Raw genomic sequence first — 15,490 nt, 5'->3', positions numbered from 1 at the left:
AACCACCCACCTAACAAACTTCCTTCCACCAACCATCCACCTAACAAACTTCCTTCCACCCTACCACCACTAACAACCTTACTTCCACCAACCACCGTCCACCTAACAACCGTCCTTCCACCAACTTATTTTCCTTTCCTTTTTTCAGTATAAACCATTTTTCCTTAATAAACATAATCACTCTGGAAGTGATAGGAGGAAGAAAAGATCAATTAACCACGATTTGAACACCTTGTCAGACGGCGACGATTACACCTCAACAACAATAAATTCGTCAGAATATTCAATTCCATATACCTCATCATCATCCACCAGATGATGATGGAAGATGGTTGGTGGTAGGTGGGTTGTTAGGAGGTAGGGTGGTAGGTGGGTTGTTAGGATGGTGGGTGGAAGGAAGGTTGTTGTGATTGTGGTGGTCGAACTATTACAGCAATTATGAAAGTGAAACTACCGCAGTTGTTATTGAATAAGGTAAGGAAGAGAGAATGGCATTTTATATGGCATGTACACAATGTAAAGTTGACTCCTTCCTTTGAGGAATTTATTATATTGCGAAAAATTCATTCTAGGAACAACATTTTGTATAGGTTCTACAGATGTTCACGCAGCTACTTTAAAAAATACCACTTATTAGATAAGTTACCATTTATTAATAGTGGTAGGAGAATTTTTATTACGCAAGGAATTTGAAATACTTAAATACTATATATATGCAGAAACAATGATAAAGCACGCAACTATTCCTTATATTCGAATTATTGTGTATGCATAATACTTGAAATTTTTTTTTCCTTTTTTCCCTTTTTTCTGTGAATGAACTTTTATTTTAAAGGAACACATATATTTTTTATGACCACATTAGAATATATTTTAATTCTATAGAATACGTAATAAATCCCCGGCGTACAGTCCAAAAGAACTGCGGTCCTGCGTGCACTTGCTAACAGGAAAGAAAAAAAAAAGAAGAAGCGGTCCTCTGCCGTCGCGGAAAGAGAAAAAAAAAGATTCTCTCTCTCTCCCTTACCGGTTCCTCACATATTCATGAGCAGAGGAATCACATGGGCTTCAATCATATAAACAGGGTCCATATGAAAAAGGGGAAACGGAAACAAAAAAAAAATATACGCATTTCCCGTGGCACTCCTTTTCTATTCTAACAATGCTGTAGAAGTGTTCGCAGAAAGAAAAATTTATTCCTATAAAACAATTAAATTCAGCACACCCTAAAACGGTGCTCTTCATATTTTTATGTTGTATATGAATATTCCTTCAGAATTCTTAAAAGGGGGGCTCATGAGGTCCTATTTCTTCATGTAACTACTACTCCAACATTTTGAATAGTGTTCTGTTGTTCCGCATGGGAGAAAAGTATTTACCGGTCCCTCTACCTAGGATCGCAGCTTCACATATTCTTTATATATCGGAGCTTCAAAATAATTATACAATTCATTAACTATAATTATTCTAAGCTAAATTTAAAAATTAGTGCAGTGATAATTCATTCCTATGAGAAAAGGAAGGTTACATTTTTTGCTCTAAACGCCTGCTCCTACTTATGTTGTGTATACATTTATCCTGAACTTATCTACATATTTCTTCCATATTAAAGTGTTCCCGAAGGGTGTGGACTACACATTACATATAAAATATAAGATACTGTACTTACTCTAATTTTATTCCGCAGAAAAACTTATAAGATCAAAAAGTACCTTACGTACATATTGCATATGAGGAATGTATCCTCTACATTATATGTCCTGAAAAATAGTGAATAAAGCAAGTACAAATCCTTTTTTAAAATTCTACATCAGATCATGGGGACTGGAACAAATGGAGCTGCTAATGTTATTTACATTTTCATTCATTGTGATACATAACAAGCAAATATTTCCTTCAATTCATTGCATTATTTCACGTAAGGCATATTACCCATATTTGTACAATACAGTCATTTATTTATGTTACACACCTTCCCTCATATAGGGATCTACCAAAACGCATGAAATGCGTTTACCATCAAAAGTAATTTATGATATTTTGGAAAGGGTACCTTCCGATTCGTCCAAACATAATGGGAAATGTAAAATATCAGGCAATGGTACAGAAGATGAGAAGTTGAAAGGAATTTGTACAAAGTTTTTAACTTTTATGGAAACACCTGACCTATGGGCCTTTGATAATGATGGTTATGATGTCTGCTTGCAAGTAAATTATTGGTTACACGATAAATTAACTGATATTTTCAGTAGTGATTCATTAAATAATATGAAAATTGTTTTCGACAGTATTCAACGTGCAGTGAATGAATTATATAACGGTTCAAGTACTGATCATAATAAATGTAAGCTTGACTTTAGTATTTTTGAGAAATCAGATTGGAAGAAGAGAAGGGAATTATATGAGTATCATGTTGATTATGAATATCTTAATTTTATGGCTGAAGATCATGAGGACCTTAATACGTGCACATATTATAATAAAATTAAAGGAAAACAGGAACTATTCCATTATGCCGGCACATTTTGTGCATTAGATAAATATAAAAACCGAAAACTCTGTACTGATTACAAGACCCATAATTATAATCCACTATTATTCAAATTACCATGTCACAGTAAAATGGTAAGTGTAATAACGCCCCCTACACAGAAAGAGAAGAATTCTTAAATGAAGGAATTCTTAAATGAGGGAATTCTTAAATGAAGTAATTCCCCAATGCAGGGAAATCCAACATTACTCTGCACTTTTATTATTTACACACACACACACCTTTTAACCGACTTTTAGGCTGATTGGCTATTTGGAAATTCCGAAACCGGAATGCAAGTTACTCTTGGAACTCTTCGTGTTGCCGCAATTTTTTTAATTGCCGCTTTACTATATAGAGTAAGCAAATATTTCCTCCCTAAAAAACATACATCATTATTATTGTATGAATTGGCAAAGAATTTGCACAACATGCATAATAATAAATATATTACACGTGCCTAATTCTAACTCTTTCTACATATATTAGTATACACCCGTTGGTCCTTGGATTCGTGAGCACCTTCGTGGCAGAACAAATAGAAGAAGGAGGAGGGCCATGGATGAAGTTTCATTGTATACAGAAGAAACAGATAGTATATTTTCGGATGACACATCCAGCTATATATCCTATCAATCTATATAAATTTTACCACTAAGGAATCATAATACTGAGGTACACAGTATTAATATTTACTTATGTTTGCTGCATATTTAAGACCAAACAAGGAGCCAGAAAATATGGAAATAATAAAGGACCTTTTTATAGTTCAAAATGTAAGAAAAAATAATAATATAAAGAAAGTTGCTGGAAAAGTTAAAGCACAAATATGTACACGGTACATATAATACACTGCATATTCTATAATAACACTAATTTATGCAAATATTCGTCCAATTCTATATTAGAATATCATACTCTGCCATTTTGCACTGCAATATTTAATTAACGCATACATGTACACTTGACTAGATACACATTAATTTGTGCATGCTACTAAATATTTTATTTTTTCTACATTTATTAACAGTATTACATTTGAATGGTACAGTTGCCACAATATGATAGATTCTTTACCCCATATAAAATTCGGTTATAGGTATATTAAATTTAACTCCTATATCCTCTTAGTTGGTGAAATATATATTAATAAGTAACATTAATAGTATACTCATTTTACATGTTCATCATTTAATAAAAAACATAGTGTGGAATGAAAATATAGAAGTCTTGCTCTACAATATTAGAAAGAACGAGTGCATCCATGTTCTTTCATATGAAGGATATATATATGTATACAGAATGTCATAAATTCCAACTACGTTTGTGAGTGATACGCAGTTTCAAAATTACGACGTTACTCTAGATTAACATATTATGTAGATAGTGGACCAAGTACAGTTTTGCCCATTTTATTGTTCTTATATATATGTTTTTTTTTTCTACTTTTATCCCCTTCCAGTAATCATTTTTTTCCTTCTTATATGGGGGATGTTTGTTTTTTTAACGAAGTGTGATTTTGAACAGTAGGTGGTTCCCCTTCCTCTTCAACATCACCTTTTCACCTACCTAACAATCTTCCTTCCTGCACATCACCCTATGGATGTCGCCACTTATTTCCTTTCATACCACTTAAAGAGGTTATCAATTATTCGCACATGTGTGTACATCACTTATATCATGCTTAAAAATACCACTAATGCTATGGGGACAGAGCACATTAATTGACGTACAAAGGTATTAATGAAGGAAAGGAGTATGGATATTCCGGAAGCCCGGGGAATAGATGTAATCGCATTTTTATTACTAAATTGATGTTCCTTTTCATTAAATGTAGCATTTTTACCCCTTTCCCGCACTAATACTTCTATTAATGGTGATGGATAATGGGCATTGTAGTCATCATCACCTTCCAGCTTAAAAAGACTTTGCATACTGCCGGAAATTGTAGAGACCAAATGAGAACAGTCGTTATTTCGCTCCTCAAAAGGAGTGTTTACACTGCCAAAGTTCGTAGACATGTCATCGTCACAATCAAAGTTATAATCATCCCTACCACAAACAACATGGGTTGTTTCACTACTAATGGAACTTTCATCTTCAACATTATAGACACTTCTGGAATCATTACTCCTTTCAGCAACAAAGATACTATCTACATGACTATCATAACAATCATATTTATCATGATGAAAGAAGTTGCGACGACCACTGGGACCTATATTTATTGCCCACTGCGCTTGATAAGTTTTGCCTGAATAAAAGCAGCAGCAGTAAAAAAAACAGAGGAAAAAGGTCCGCTGTGGGACGTTACCACTTTAAGGACAACGACACATTATATACAACAACAGAAAAAGAAACTTCTTCTATAGATATTTCGACAATAGGTTCAACAACAGAAGATAATTCTACCATTTATGGTGTGCCGCCACCACCACCCACGGGAAGAAGAAGTAACAATAGAAGGGAAAAAGGACGTCCACAACGACGTCCGCAACATAGGCAAAGACCACAGGGGCAAAGTAGCAGCGAAAGGCAGAGGTCAAGAAATATTAGTTATGGGATAATGTAACCTTCATAGCGAGAATGTAACATGTAGGATGTAACATCCTTAATAAAAGTTACCATGTACACACAACACACACAAACAACACATTTTCTGTTGCCGTCATTTGTGGTTCTTTGTTTGTTTTATTATTATTTTATTATTAATATATTTTCCCCCTTTATTATTGTACAACACAAACTATATATATTGTGTACAGTATATTGTGCAATATATTGTACTGTGCCATGTTGTACTGTACCATTATGATGTGCTCCGTAATATGCCATGGTAATATGTACTTGGTAATAGTGTACATACACCCTTTTGGGGGGGGAAAGGGGGGTTGTCGCTTATCCCCCTTATATATATTTTATTAGGGGGAGGGAAGGAGCAGGAGGATGCGGAGTATGTAGTACTTTTTTTTAGTGTAGTTCTTAAAATGGGGGAGTGTTTGGTGGGGGGGAGTGCGTGGGGGTGGGTGTATTGGGAAGTTCATTATTTTATATGTGTATACAACACATTATTTTCTGTTCCATGTGCTTAATTCTTTTTATTCCCTTTCCACATGAAATATTCTGTAACGAATACTTCGTAACTATTTTTTCCTTCCCTCCTTTCGTTCCTTCCCCTTCCTTTCATTTCATTCCATATGAGCATCATGCTTATCATGAATTGTTGACGAATGTGTATATCTTAAGAAGAGGGAAGGAGAGAAAAATTTATTCGCTGTTTATAAACTACACTGCATGTGTTAATAATTTTTTTAATTAACAACCACCTCCCTTTTCAAATAACAATAACATATAAATGTAAGTAGTACATAGATGTTAAATTTTCTGCCTTAGAGAACATATCTATATATCTATAGTGAATCAGTGAAGAACACATAAAGAAACTTGCCTCCCCTCCCCTGCTCCTCCTTTCCCTTCTATTCCATTATGCGATTTTTTTTTTTTCTCATTCGCTCTTATTTTTAGCTTAATTACAGGGTTCAGGGTTTAGGGTTTAGGGTTCAGGGTTCAGGGTTTAGGGTTAGGGTTCAGGGTTTAGGGTTTAGGGTTCAGGGTTCAGGGTTTAGGGTTTAGGGTTTAGGGTTCAGGGTTTAGGGTTCAGGGTTTAGGGTTTAGGGTTCAGGGTTTAGGGTTCAGGGTTCAGGGTTTAGGGTTCAGGGTTCAGGGTTCAGGGTTCAGGGTTTAGGGTTCAGGGTTCAGGGTTTAGGGTTCAGGGTTTAGGGTTCAGGGTTTAGGGTTTAGGGTTTAGGGTTCAGGGTTTAGGGTTTAGGGTTCAGGGTTTAGGGTTCAGGGTTTAGGGTTTAGGGTTTAGGGTTCAGGGTTTAGGGTTTAGGTTTAGGGTTTAGGGTTTAGGGTTCAGGGTTTAGGGTTTTAGGGTTTAGGGTTTAGGGTTCAGGGTTTAGGGTTTAGGGTTTAGGGTTCAGGGTTTAGGGTTTAGGGTTCAGGGTTTAGGGTTCAGGGTTCAGGGTTCAGGGTTTAGGGTTTAGGGTTTAGGGTTTAGGGTTTAGGGTTTAGGGTTTAGGGTTTAGGGTTCAGGGTTTAGGGTTTAGGGTTTAGGGTTCAGGGTTCAGGGTTTAGGGTTTAGGGTTCAGGTTTAGGGTTTAGGGTTCAGGGTTTAGGGTTCAGGGTTTAGGGTTCAGGGTTTAGGGTTCAGGGTTCAGGGTTTAGGGTTCAGGGTTCAGGGTTTAGGGTTTAGGGTTTAGGGTTTAGGGTTCAGGGTTCAGGGTTTAGGGTTTAGGGTTCAGGGTTTAGGGTTTAGGGTTTAGGGTTTAGGGTTTAGGGTTTAGGGTTTAGGTTTTAGGGTTTAGGATTGAGGATTCAGAGTCTAGGGTTCAGGGTTAAGGGTTCAGGGGTTAGGGTTCAGGGTTCAGGGTTTAGGGTTTAGGGTTTAGGGTTCAGGGTTTAGGGTTCAGGGTTTAGGATTCAGAGTCTAGGGTTCAGGTTTAAGGTTTCAGGGTTTAGGGTTCAAGGTTTAGGGTTCAGGGTTTAGGGTTAAGGGTTTAGGGTTCCATGTTTAGGGTTAAGGGTTTAGGGTTCAGGGTTTAGGCTTGTAGGTTTAGGTTTTAGTATTTAGGGTTCAGAGATTCAGGATTCAGGGTTTAGGGTTCATGGTTTAGGATTTAGCATTTAGGGTTCAGAGATTCAGGATTCAGGATTCAGGATTCGGGATTCAGGGTTTATGGTTAAGTGTTTAGGTTGCAGTGTAGGTGGTGTTAAATTGTTGGAGTGGAAGGTGATATGTGTGTAGGGGGGGGGTGTACTTAGAGGTGGAATAGAAGTTTGTTAGGTGTGATAGGGTACAAGGAAGGGATGTTGGGGGTGGTTGGTGGAAGGACGGTTGTTAGGGATCCTATAATGAAGGTTTAGGGGTAGTGGAAGGATCGTTGTTAGGGGTAGTAGGTGGAAGGAAGGGATGTTGGGGGTGATTGGTGAAAGGGCGGTTTATTAGTTGGTGGAAGGGAGGTGGTTTGGTGGGTGGTTGATGGAAGGAAAATCACTTCCTTTAAGGAGGAAAAAAAAAAAAAAAGAAAATTGAAGGAAGGGAGGGAAGTGTGCAGGAAGGTGTATCTATGGTAGTATGTTGGAGGAAGTATGCTTAGTGGAAAGTGTGCAGAGAGGTGCACTTAGAGGAAAGGTGTTGAAGGAAGTATTTACGAAGGTGCCTCTATGGTAGTATGTTGGGGCGAAGTATGCTTAGGGGAAAGTGTGCAGAGGGGTGCACTTAGGGGTGGTAGGTGGGTCGAAGTTTGAAGGAAGTAAGGTTGTGTTAGGGTGGTAGGTGGAAATAAGATTGTTAGAGGTGAAAGGAGGGATGATTGCTAAGGTAGGTATGCAGGATGGTGCACTTAGGGGTTGGAGATGCGAGGAAAGATGGTTCTGTTAGGTGTTAGAATGATGGTTCGAAATGCCCGAATGAATGTTGTTGGGGGTGGTAGGGAGGAAGGTTACTTCCTTTAAGAAGAAAGAAGAAAAAAAAAAAAAATAAAAAAAAAAGAGAAGATTAAAGAAAAAGTGTAAAGAAGGAATGTTTAAGGAAGAAAAAAAAAGAAGAAGGAAGGATTAAGATGTAAAGAAAAGAAGAAGGAAGGATTAAGATGTAAAGAAAAGAAGAAGGAAGGATTAAGATGTAAAGAAAAGAAGAAGGAAGGATTAAGATGTAAAAGAAAAGAAGAAAGAGAAAGAAGAAGGAAGGTTTAAAATGTAAAGAAAAGAAGAAGGAAGGTTTAAGATGTAAAGAAGGAAGGTTTAAGATGTAAAGAAGGAAGGTTTAAGATGTAAAGAAGGAAGGTTTAAGGTGTAAAGAAGGAAGTTTAAGGGAGGAAAAAGAACGAGAAAAGGTGTAAAGGAGGTAGGTTTAAGGTGTAAAGAAGGAAGCTTTAAGCAAAAAAAAAAAAGAAAAGAAGAAGGAAGGTTCAGATAAATAAAAGAAGGGAAAGTTGTGTTAGGGTTGTAAAGAACGAAGGTTGTTAGGTTAGAGGGAAGGAGGAAGGAAGTATTTTGGGGAAAGTGTGCAGGAGGGTGCACCTAAGGAGGAGTGTTAGGGCTGAAAAGAAGGAAGGTCACTTCCTTTAAGGAGAAAAAAAAAAAAATTGAAGGAAGGGAGAAAGGTACCTTCCTTTAACGAGGAAAAAAAAAAGAAAAGAAAAAAGGTAACAGTAAATTTAATATAAAGAGAAGGAGGAAGAATAAAGAGGAAAAAAAAAGGAGTGAGGGAGTCAAAAAGAAATTAGCGAAAGAAGAATGAAAAAAAAGGACCGAAAGTGAAAAAAAATGAATGAAGAAAATTCCCCACATATACTACTTCCTGGAAAGAAAGAATCAGTCAAATATAGAATAATAATATGAATATTGAAGGAATGAAAACAAAAATTCCACATATACTTCTGGAAAGAATCAATCATAGAATGACAACATGAATGGGATAAATGTTCTATGTGCACAATGCTTAATGATATGTTATTTTTGCCTAATAAGTAACGATTTATTCTATTAAATAGTGGGTAAAGAAAAAATGGCTTCAAGTAAAACAGAATTTGAAGAATTGAAGGAAAGGTGGTTGAAGGAAGAAGGGGTTAGTGATAGGAGCAGGAAGGCGGGAGAGGTATAATAGTATAATATAGGCTGTATGTGCAGTGTGAATGTGTCCCCGTACCAGGTGATGTTATCTATTTTTATGAATAGTGGTATATGATATACAAAGGATGTATATGTAAACCTATTATTTTCATTTATAGACCCAGCTATTTCAGAGAATAATGCGCTGGGTGAATGAATTTATTCGAAAAATGAATGATGCAGATGTTACTGGAGGCGCTAAGGAAGGATGTGTAGAAATGAATAATAAAACAAAGAAATTGAATGAAAAGGACTTAGAGGTGTGTGAATATATTTTAAAAAATTTATTGAAAATATGGATAACGCCCAAAGGAGGGAACAGTAAAGAAGAAATTAATAGAAAAGTGAAAGAGTATGTCCAATGTACAGTAATGAATATATGGCTACATGAATATATGAGGGTAAACTGTGAAGCGGGAAGTATTATGAACAGTGCTTATGGTGCAATGCGGAGCCTATGTGAAAAACTTGGTGTAGGGTCGGACTGCAAAGAGTGCAAGTACCAATTACTGGGCCCCATAAAAATAAACGGAGCCAACATGTTAGGATACATTTATGGTACCGTACAAAGGGAGGGAAAAGTTATGCGCCTAATAAATAACAGTTTCCCAAAGAAAAATAATTGTACAGAAGAACAGAAGAATGCTGTATCAGAATTAGTACATCCAGGTAATATTGATACAATGACAACAGCGTCAACAACAGGTCCATCAGCAACAACATCAGTGAATGAACAACAAACACAACATACAAAGGAAACGCAGGATGGTGCGCGTAGCGCACGTCGTGCACGTAGTACAGAAGGTCTTGTACTTGAGGAGGAAATTTTTTATACTCTCGGACGCAACGGACTAACAGAAACTCGTGTTCGAAGTCGCCGGTATGGTTACAATTACTTATTTATGTGTGTGCGTATGAGAACACAATGTATATATGCTTCAAAAAGTAGTTGTAGGAGAAAAAAAAGGAAAAAAAAAAAAAAAAAAAGACAAAAAAAAAGTATTTTCTCTCTCTTTTTTCCATCGTCCTGTAGGCAAGGTGCAGGTAGTCAAGATTTAATTCTGTATTTAGCTCCAGGGGTACTTTCTACAGACCGTGCGGGTAACTCGTATTTAGGCCCTATAGCTTTAAAAGGATCGCATGACCATGGGAGCACAGTACCGGCAAAAAAAAAGACAAGGAAAGCAAACTATAAATGTCCCAATGGGGAAATAGTAGTAGGCGAGTATTACGTTGATGACAAGAATGACGACGAGGAAAGGGAACGTAAGTCATCATTATACACATAATCCCTGAAGGAAGGTTGTCTTAGGGTGTGAACAATACGTACATATATAAACATATATATATATATATATAATACATATTCCTTCCATCCCTCCCTTACTATGTTGCTTCCTTTCTTTACAGTTGGTATTAAGGAATGGTTCACACAATTTTCGAAGGATGTAACAAAAGAAGAGGAAAAAAAACTTGGAGGATGGAGCGCTTTCTTAGCTTTATGTGATCCTACGAGTATTGAGAATAGTGAGAAGGATAGTACTAAGGTGATGTTAGAGAAGTATAAGGGTTTCTGTAGGATGATGGTTAAGAATATTTTATTAGTAACGCAACCAAAGAATCAACATAAAAAAGGAGAGACACATTGTCAGAGAACAGTGAACGATATTCCCTTATGTGATTTATTAAAAGTATGGATGTGGTATATGGACTGGTTCTGTGTACCAGAAGCAGTTATACAATATGTCCTTAGTGTTGTGAAAGTAGTAAGGGAAATATTAAATAAGGATCAGAAATATGGGGAATGTGCTTATGATTCTGCATTTAAGATTCCTTACGGAGGCGGAACAAATATGGCAGGTGAATTGTACGAACTATTTGACACAAGTCTGTTGCATACTAAGATGGAAGCAATAACTAACGATAAAAGTTGGTGCGAAAAGTCGCCTAAGCCTGCAAAAATTGCGCAGGATGATAAAGGATCGCCTGATCTAGTGGTCGACGATGATGACAACTCAAGTAACGCGAATAAAATTTTTCAGCAAGTTGAGAAAGCATTAGAACAGGTGCAAGCATTAAAAGAGGAAAAGGAAGAAATGTCAGAAGACTTACAAAAAGCCACAGAACCAGTTGTTCCTAAACCAGAAGCACCACCATCCCAACCCCAAGCATCATCATTAGCACTAGTAGCACAAACACCCTCTGTACAAAAAGGTAAGCAACATTCTTAAGAGAGAGAAAAAGAAAGAAAGGAAAAAAAATAGAAAAAAGAAAAAGAAACAATTTTAAGAGGGAGGGTGTTAGGGTTGAAGGTGGGGGTTTGGGAAAAGGGAAGGGGGGAAGGGAAAGAAAATAAGGGTCGTCTAAGGAAGGGGAATAAGAAGGAGGGTTTTAAGGGGGATGGTCTAAGGAGGAAGGAAGGTTGTTAGGGGTGGTTGGTAGGTGGAAGGGAAGTTGTTAGAGTGGTGGTTGGTTGTGGAAGGAAGGTTGTTAGAGTGGTGGTTGGTGGTGGAAGGAAGGTTGTTAGAGTGGTGGTTGGTGGTGGAAGGAAGGTTGTTAGGTGGTAGGTTGTTAGAAGGAATGTTGTTGAGTTCGAAGGAAGAGGAAGGAAAATAATGGGTCTAAGGAGGAGGAAAGAAGGAAGGATGGTCTAAGGAGGAGGGAAGAAAGGAATGGTCTACGGAAGGAAGGAAAGGTGTGTTACCTTCCCTAAAGAAGAAAAGGAATGGGAACAACCTTCCCTTCTCGCAAGGGTACAACTTCCTTCTTCTTCAGAAGGAAGGAACTACATACTAACCTGTAGTAAATATCAAATATATCTGTATAATGTAGAAATATATATATATTATTATTATTTCAATTGCACAATACATTAAAAAAAAAAAAAAAAAAAGAAGAAGGAATGGAATGGAATGTCGAACACATACATACAAAAAAAAGGAGGGGAGCATCTGCACCCTAATGTACTTTTAGGAGTACAACATTGTAGGCACTTCTGATGAGACTGGTACCACGTATTATTCCTTCCGTCCACATTCCTTATGTCCAGATGGTCAGGATCACGCAGTCCCCGAATCTTATGTAAGGGATACGGAAGCCCAAACAACACAACCCGCAGCAACTGAAGTAGGTGAACTAGAATTGGGTGGTTTACCATCCCCCCTTTCTACTCTTATCTCTTCTGCTATTGGAGTAGTAGTAGTTCCAGTGGTTGCTTTCCTGCTACATAAGGTAATTGTTATTTTATGTACATGATAAAAGATTTAGTATATAACCTGTGTGGGAACAGTTCATATGAGCACTGCATGCAAAGCAAACGGTACATTATACATATGATGCACACACATTTATTTTTTCCCCTGCTCTTTTTATATTTCCTTTTTTAGTATACTTCCATATTTTCTGGAATAGGTGAAATCCTCTCCGGTAGAAGTAGAAAAAGAAGATCAATCGAACGTGAGTTGAATACATTAACAGAAGAAGACGATTATTCTATCGACTACTCCACCGAATATTCAACATCAGCAGGTTCAACATTGGATAACTCCACTTACGACTCAGCATCCGAATATACAGCAACCGATTCCATATACGATTCTTCTACAGACATGTCCACACTATATTCAGCAGTAGCAGACGGCACTTCCACAATAACAGATGTGTCTGCCATATATGGAGAACGACCACGATCATCACCACCATGTACCACCACCACCAGGAGGGGAAGAGCAAGAAGGGGAGCAAATATGCCAAGTAGGCCAAATCGCCGCCAAAGAAATAATATTAGTTATTATCGTATGTAATGCGATCGTTCCCTACGAAAAAACACATATTTGTGGGCAGAGTATTATATTCACTCCATTCCATGTATTACCAAGAATAGTCTCTTATCTACTTGTACAGTCCTACATGTGGAACCTGTGCAAATGTAATACACAAGAAATGTACATACATGCTAACTATTCCTGCTATATTATGATAGGCATCTATATATAATAAAGGGACCCTCTCCAAATATTCTATTATATTCCTTGCAGGAGGAAGGAAGTGTCCCTTGTAGGAAGGAAATATCTCCCTACAGAGAATGAAAATTTGAAGGGAACATCTAAAAGGCGGTGTAATACCTGTCCTTAATTTGCTCCACGAAGTTGTTATCCACTTTTCTGAGTGAGATATACGGCTTGAAAATTTCTGTGTAGTTTAGCAAATTCTTCTGCGTCATATCGGCGTATTTATTATCATTTAAATAGGACTTTATTTGAACAAGTGCCCTGTCGTGAAAAAGTGGATGGAGAAAATTCTCATCCTTGTAATGCCGCATGACCAGTATGACTATGTGATCGCTGTTTCCATATTTACTGTGAAAAATACGTGCTTGTGTAAAAATCCTATGACTCAATTTGAAATTTAGTGACTTCATTATTTGCCTGTAACTATCGTGAACAATATACTCAGACACAATTTTAGCATCCACTTTATTTTTTTCCGGCGTTTTGGAAATGGCTGCTTGTTCATATTTTCTTAGTAGGCAAATATTTTTTAACTGACTTGGCTGTAAATATTTCCTAAACAGAAAATCTCTGTCTTGCGATTGTGGTGTTAATATATTCAATTCTTCTTTCACCTCATATTTGAAATAATCATCAATCCACTTATATTCGTTATTAACATCAGATGCTTTGGTTATTATATTTATAAACGTTTCATATTTGGTATCTTCTTCTAAGGGAATTTGATTTTCTGACATATACAGGCTACTTAATGAATATTCTGTATATTTGAAAAAGTTTTTTTCTTCTAATTTTTTCCCTATATCACCATTGAACAAGGTGGATGCGTCCTGTTTCATAAAATGTGGGATGTTCTCCTCATTCGTGTCGTCATCACCATGCCCTCTGTGTTTTATGTTCCCACCCAATACAAAATCTTCCAATATTTGCGCGAAGTTCTTATTCATTGGGGGCAGACGTGCTTGCTATATGTGTGCAGTTCTAAATTTGGAGTAGGAAAATTTGCTTCCCCCTAACGGATAACTCCACGCTAAAGTCACAATTTTTTCGTAATGGTGGTAGGTCATAACAGTGTGAGACCTTAGGCTCGCTAGGAGTAAATAAAAAGGGGGGGACGTGAACAATCCGCTTATCCGGATATGACATATTTGTGGTCTACCTAAGACACACTTTGTGCAGAAAAACTACCTCCTTTTTGTAATATAAAAAAAAAAAATAAAAATACGGTCAGCTCCCCTTTTCAGGGTTGATTTTTATAGCACATCCCCCCGCTCCTTCTTAACAATGGTTGCAAGCAGAGTTACACAAACGGGGGGAAGTGCCACTGTGTAAATCTTCCACTTTATCCCACTTGGAACGGTAAGAACGTGATAGATGATGCATAACAAAATGGGAGCACACGAGCACAAATTATGCGTAACGGTCTTATCTGAACGTAGAACTAGTGAACGCAAGACCGAGGCGATAGTTTACCTTTACGCACATCCTTGTTGGAAGTGCAACTCTTTAGCACTTTGCTCCCACTCACCCCACACCCCATTTTAGTTGCAACTGCGGATATGAGAACACTTGTCAATTTATGCACGTTTCGTTCCGTACTACCTTTCCGCATTCCCTTAAATAACAAAATTACCCAACGGTCACTTTTTCATACGTAAAAAAAGGTGTTCCCCCAGAGGAGAGTAACAAAAAAAAAAAAAAAAAAAGGACCAACGTGAGAAACGCGCAGCGTAGGATCACTGCAGAGGTGTACTTATTACGCGTACCCTTTTATAACAAAAAAGTAAAAGAAAACGAAATTATCGAGTGAGAGAAGAACACCATTTGCAAATAGGAATAACAAATTATTTAAGAAAAAAAAAAACTGCTGATTCTCTTTGCCTCAAAAAAAGGCATGCGGAAAGTGCACTTTCCTGATGCGATCCGATGAAGTACAATTTCAGCATGGAAAAAATAACACAGTGATAAGGAGACCCATTTAAAGGCTAACTTACCTGGCTGTCGTTTGGGGTAGCTCACGAATTACCCTGGCGTAGTTCGGAGCAGAGCATTGCACTCAGCTGACTGTGATGAGCTATAGACTTTCCACATGGAAGGTGCTAACAGCAAAATTTTTGCCCGTGGCATATTTCATCTTATGAGTATGCCATTCTCCAACAAAAATAACGAATCAATCTTTTGCATAACCTTTTTAAACCGCGCCAGCGCTTTAAATATATACATAAAAATTTGCGGATGCTTGTTAGTGCGCATAATTTTTTTTTTCTTTTTTGCA

The 15,490-nt window shown here is 37.3% G+C and overlaps 2 protein-coding genes across 2 annotated transcripts; one reads left to right on the top strand and one right to left on the bottom strand.

The window, feature by feature from the left end:
- Positions 1-2,622: 2,622 nt before the first annotated feature.
- Positions 2,623-3,175, top strand: PCOAH_00040370 (Uncharacterized protein; the record flags this gene model as incomplete). Its single annotated transcript, XM_020060825.1, has 3 exons — positions 2,623-2,625; positions 2,791-2,889; positions 3,020-3,175. 3 exons carry the CDS (start codon positions 2,623-2,625, stop codon positions 3,173-3,175), a joined length of 258 nt encoding a protein of 85 aa, XP_019917021.1.
- A 10,135-nt stretch (positions 3,176-13,310) lies between these two features.
- Positions 13,311-14,162, bottom strand: PCOAH_00040360 (Uncharacterized protein; the record flags this gene model as incomplete). The annotated part of the gene is made up of 1 exon (XM_020060824.1): positions 13,311-14,162. The coding sequence occupies one exon, from the start codon at positions 14,160-14,162 to the stop codon at positions 13,311-13,313; it is 852 nt and encodes a 283-aa protein (XP_019916170.1).
- Positions 14,163-15,490: the final 1,328 nt, after the last annotated feature.

The sequence above is a fragment of the Plasmodium coatneyi genome, chromosome 12 (genome assembly GCF_001680005.1).
Source record: "Plasmodium coatneyi strain Hackeri chromosome 12, complete sequence".
Taxonomy (NCBI): Eukaryota; Apicomplexa; class Aconoidasida; order Haemosporida; family Plasmodiidae; genus Plasmodium; species Plasmodium coatneyi.
This window is presented reverse-complemented; position numbering and strand designations above follow the sequence as displayed.